The sequence below is a fragment of the Miscanthus floridulus genome, chromosome 8, assembly GCF_019320115.1.
Source record: "Miscanthus floridulus cultivar M001 chromosome 8, ASM1932011v1, whole genome shotgun sequence".
NCBI lineage: Eukaryota > Viridiplantae > Streptophyta > Magnoliopsida > Poales > Poaceae > Miscanthus > Miscanthus floridulus.
Window position 1 is genome coordinate 229061040 of NC_089587.1, and position 4595 is coordinate 229065634.

At 53.2% G+C, this 4595-nt stretch overlaps 1 protein-coding gene across 1 annotated transcript; it reads left to right on the forward strand.

The window, feature by feature from the left end:
• Positions 1-1654: 1654 nt before the first annotated feature.
• LOC136475274 (5-pentadecatrienyl resorcinol O-methyltransferase-like) lies at positions 1655-3165 on the forward strand. The gene is made up of 2 exons (XM_066472828.1): positions 1655-2517; positions 2667-3165. Exons 1-2 carry the CDS (start codon positions 1699-1701, stop codon positions 2976-2978), a joined length of 1131 nt encoding a protein of 376 aa, XP_066328925.1. The 5' UTR covers positions 1655-1698; the 3' UTR covers positions 2979-3165.
• Positions 3166-4595: the final 1430 nt, after the last annotated feature.

Sequence of the window (4595 nt, forward strand, 5' to 3'; positions counted from 1 at the left end):
TACACTCGGCAAACGACACTCGGTAAACTTGTTAATGGCAAACGCTAGTTTGCCGAGCGTTTTCTGTCTGGCACTCGGCAAAGAAGTTGTCGAGTGCCCAAAAACACTCGGCAAACTTTTTTTTTCAAAAAAATAAAAAAAGCACGCCGGGGAAGAAGGGAGGGCCCCACCACGCCGCACCACCACCATCCACGCTGCGGCCACCACGCCGGGGAAGAAGGGAGGGCCCCACCACACCGCACCACCACCGCGCCACCAGCAAAGCCGCCTCCTCGAGCCGCTCGCCACAGCGACGTCGTCATCCGCGACCATCGCGGGCTCCTACTCCGCCATGCCGCTGAGCTGCGACGCCCTCGCCGTGGCCACCTCTGCTCACCGTCACCAGGAAGCCGCGGTGTCGAGCCTCCACCGCCGTGCCATCCACCTCGACGAGCCTCGCTCAAGCCCGTCCTCGCCAGTGTCGCGTGTCGCCCGTTCCTTCCTTGTGGAGCTACGAACTCCGACGAGCACGCCACCGGATCCGCCGCTCCTCCCTCTGCCACCACCACCACACCCATCACCGTCGGATCTGGAGAGGGAGGGCCGGGAGGGGCGCAGCGCAGCCGGATCCAGGAGTGGGTGGGCGGGCCACGCCGGCGAGGGAGGAGGGGAGGGCAGGCCGCTTCGGCGAGGGAGGAGAGGAGGGCAGGCCACGCCGACGAGGGAGGAGGGGAGGGCGGGCCATGCCGGCGAGGGAGGAGGGGAGGGCGAGCCGCTCCGGCGAGGGAGGAGGGGAGGGCGCGGCCGTGCCAGCGCCGAGAGGGAGAAGGGGGCGGCGCGTGCGCCGAGAAGGGTAGGGGGCGCTGGGGGCGGGAGGAGAGAGAAGGGGTGGGGACGGGAGGGTGGGTGGGGTGCTGGACGCGGTTAGGTTAAATAGATATTTTTGTTGTTTGCCGAGTGTCCCAGATGGGGCACTCGGCAAAGTTTTTTTTTTAATTTTTGTCTTCTCCTACTTCTTTTTGACGAGTGTTTAGATCTGAGCCCTCGGCAAATGTTCTTTTTTTCATTTTTGTTTCTTCTCTTTCTTTTTCAGAAAACAAAGATTTTATTTTTGTTTGCCGAGTGTATTTTTTAACGCTCGGCAAACAACCTCTTTGCCAAGTGTTTTTGTTTTGACACTCGGCAAAACGTCCTGTTTGTCGAGTGTTTTTTTTTTGCCGAGTGTTTTTAGCGCGGCATTCGACAAAGAACTTGTTCGTCGAGTGTCCGAGAGAATACACTCGACAAACTTAAAAACACTCGGCAAATTTGAGGATTCCGATAGTGTGGTTTCGTCCGTACACCCACCAACACAGCGCTGGAAGATCGATCGAGCAAGAGGATTAGCTAAGCCAGTAGTGTATACACACTACGTGCGCACACGATGGCGCTCATGGAGTTGAATATACATTGATTCATGTGCTATGGAAACACTTGCAGTCGTGGAGCACCAGAAGCAGAACACTTTTGTATAAATGAACACAAGGTTTCGTTCGTGCACCCCACCAACACAGCGCTAGCAATCGATCGAGAAAGAAAATTATTAGCTAAGCCAGCATAACACTGTATATAAATAAACACAAGGTTTCGTCCGTCCACCCCACCAACACAGCGCTAGCAATCGATCGAGAAAGAATTAGCTAAGCCAGCAGTGTATACACACTACTACGTGGGCACACGATGGCGCTCATGGAGGAGAGCACCACCCAGGGCTTGCTCCAAGCTCACGACGAGTTCTGGCACCTGTCCCTGAGCTACATCAAATCGATCGCGCTCGCCGCGGCGCTGGGCCTCGGCATCCCCGACGCGATCCACCACCACGGCGGCGGCGCCACCCTCCCCGAGATCCTCGCCAAGACCGAGCTCCACCCATGCAAGCTTCGCGCCCTACGCCGCCTCATGCGCGTGCTCACCGTCACGGGCACCTTCAGCGTCGTCCAGCAACCACCAGCTGGTGACGATGATTCAACCGTCGCCGACGCGTCGGACGAAGCTGTCTACAGGCTGACAGCAACCTCCCGCTTCCTCGTCAGCGACGAGGTGAGCTCGGCGACCTTGGCTCCCTATATGAGACTGGTGCTCCTTCCCATCATCTTCTCCCCGGTCGGGGAGCACATCTGCGCGTGGTTCCGGCAGGAGCACCACGAGCCGTCCGTGTTTGCCCTGGAGTTCGGCCAACAAGCCGCAACGGTCTGGGAAGAAGGTGCGGACGCGAACGCCATACTGAACGAAGGCCTTGCTGCCCAGAGCCGCTTCCTGGTGCCAGATATGCTCAGGGAGTGCGGCGAGGCGGTGTTTCGTGGGATCGACTCATTGGTCGACGTTGGCGGTGGGCATGGTGGCGCCGCCACCGCCATCGCCGCTGCCTTCCCGCATGTCAAGTGCAGCGTGCTTGACCTCCCGCACGTCGTCGCTGGTGCTCCATCCGATAGCAATGTGCAGCTCGTCGCTGGCGATATGTTTCAGAGTATTCCGCCGGCAACCGCTGTTTTCCTCAAGGTACATATCCGATACGTCAGACGATCGTCACTGCTCACGTACTCCATTCTTCGTGGTATTTGTATTTAATTTTGGGATCAATGTCAGAGTCAAACTTCAAAATTTTGGCCATCCTTTTCTCATTCTTGTGATGATTACCTTTGTGCCAGAATGTTTTACATGACTGGGGTGACGATGAGTGTGTCGAGATATTGAAGAACTGCATGCAAGCCATATCTCCACGGGATGCAGGAGGGAAGGTAATAGTCATGGACGTGGTACTTGGACTTGGACATGATGATAAGTCAAACATAAAACGTCTAGAGACACAAGTTATGTTTGATCTGTTCGTTATGATGGGCAATAATGGGGTTGAGCGCGACGAGCAAGAATGGAAGAAGATTTTCATCGAAGCTGGATTCAAAGACTACAAAATTATACCTATTGCTGGCACCCATTCAGTCATCGAGGTCTATCCATGAATGTTTGGTGTGAACAAAGGCCTCCCATCAACCGAATAAGACTGTGAAGGTGCTGATGTTAATTATTATTATTATTACAATTCTCCTAAATTTCAAGTGCCTAAATTATTCTAAGATTATTTCAGGCAACACTTTTGTACCACCGAGTTAATCAAGACATTATTCTTTGTTTGTTCTGTTTCGTTAAGAGCATGGTTCTTTGTGGGCTGTGCTCCTACATTTGGTCGACCGTATGAAAAACGTGAGATTTATTTTCAACGACGAACCAGCACCTTAAAAATGTGTCATTTTGTACTTTGCTTTGTGAGTTTAGTTGGTTTTGCTGTAAAATATCAAATTTATCACAAGTAGCGCATGTTTAATTTGGGCCAAGTTCGGTGATTTTGCACGCTTGTCCCAAGCATATGATAACAAATCTGTATATACTATATAGCTCATACCCACTCAACATTTATTCCCTTCAAATCTTGCTCCACGTTAAGTCACGTCATCTAGAGTTGCAGCCGTTAGATCAGCATGAATTCCTTGACCTGACCCTCCGACTCTCGCCTGCGTCTGCCAACTCTTTGGCTCCCCCTCAGCATCCACCAACAACATCGCATGGCCTTCGAGTAACTGAAACCGGCCCAACTCGCCCTTCCTAGTGCCACAAGACGCTAGACCACTAAGCAATGCACTAGAGGCTCTCCAATCTCACTCAAATGATCAAATCAAGTATGCAAGTGAGTGGATTGTGTTCTTTTGCTCACAATATGTTTTCTCAGCACTTTGGGGGTCCAAGAGAGTGTCCATGGCCGGCCAAAGGGATATTTATAACCCTACACCCGAAATAGAGCCGTTACCCCTTGGAACAAGTTTCTACGTGGACACCGGACATCCAGCGGTGCACCAGACACCCTCTCTGGTGACCCCAACGGTTGAATTCCAAGGACTAGTTTGAACTAGCCCTTGGCTATCAGTTGTCCGGTGCACCGGACAGCCCGCGCGGTGGCCTAGCCTGTGACATTTCAGTTTTCCACCCTCTCTAGAAAAATATGGTGGTGCACCGAACAGCCTGTCCTGTGACCCTACAACGTGAAGTCCAGATTTCGCAACTCTCGGGAAAAATAGGGCGGTGCCCTGGAGGTGCTCCGGACACCCTGTCTTGCGACCATTTTCACCGAGTCCCCGAATGCGTAAGCCTCTAGAAAAAAGCGGCGGTGCACCCAGCGGTGCATCGGACACCCACTACTACAAAAAGCATTTCTAGGGGCGTCTGGTAACCCTTTGTAGGGGCGGTTTGCCCAGCCGCCCCTACGCAAGGGTCTCTACAAATCATGTATTTGTAGGGGCGGTTCCCAGGCCGCCCCTACAAATCGATTTATAGGGGCGGCTCGTATTACCAGCCTGCCCCTATAAATCGATTTATAGGGATGGCTTGTATTACTAGCCGCCCCTACAAACAGGTATTTGTAGGGGCGGTTCAATCTAGAACCGCCCCTACAGTACGTTTTCCCGCAAAAAAAAATCAAATTTACAATTCAAAATCGCGTTGCCGAATGTCCCACGACCAACGTTTCAAACCGCGTTCGTGTTGCCGAACGCCCCGCGGCCAACATTTCGAACCGCGTTCGCGTT

What these genes read in the sequence shown, in the direction of transcription:
- LOC136475274 (XM_066472828.1), top strand. Translation starts at nt 1,699, where the DNA reads ATGGCGCTCATGGAGGAGAGCACCACCCAGGGCTTGCTCCAAGCTCAC. An exon ending in CAACCGCTGTTTTCCTCAAG is followed by an intron (nt 2,518 to 2,666) that starts GTACATATCCGA and finishes CCTTTGTGCCAG; the next exon opens with AATGTTTTACATGACTGGGG.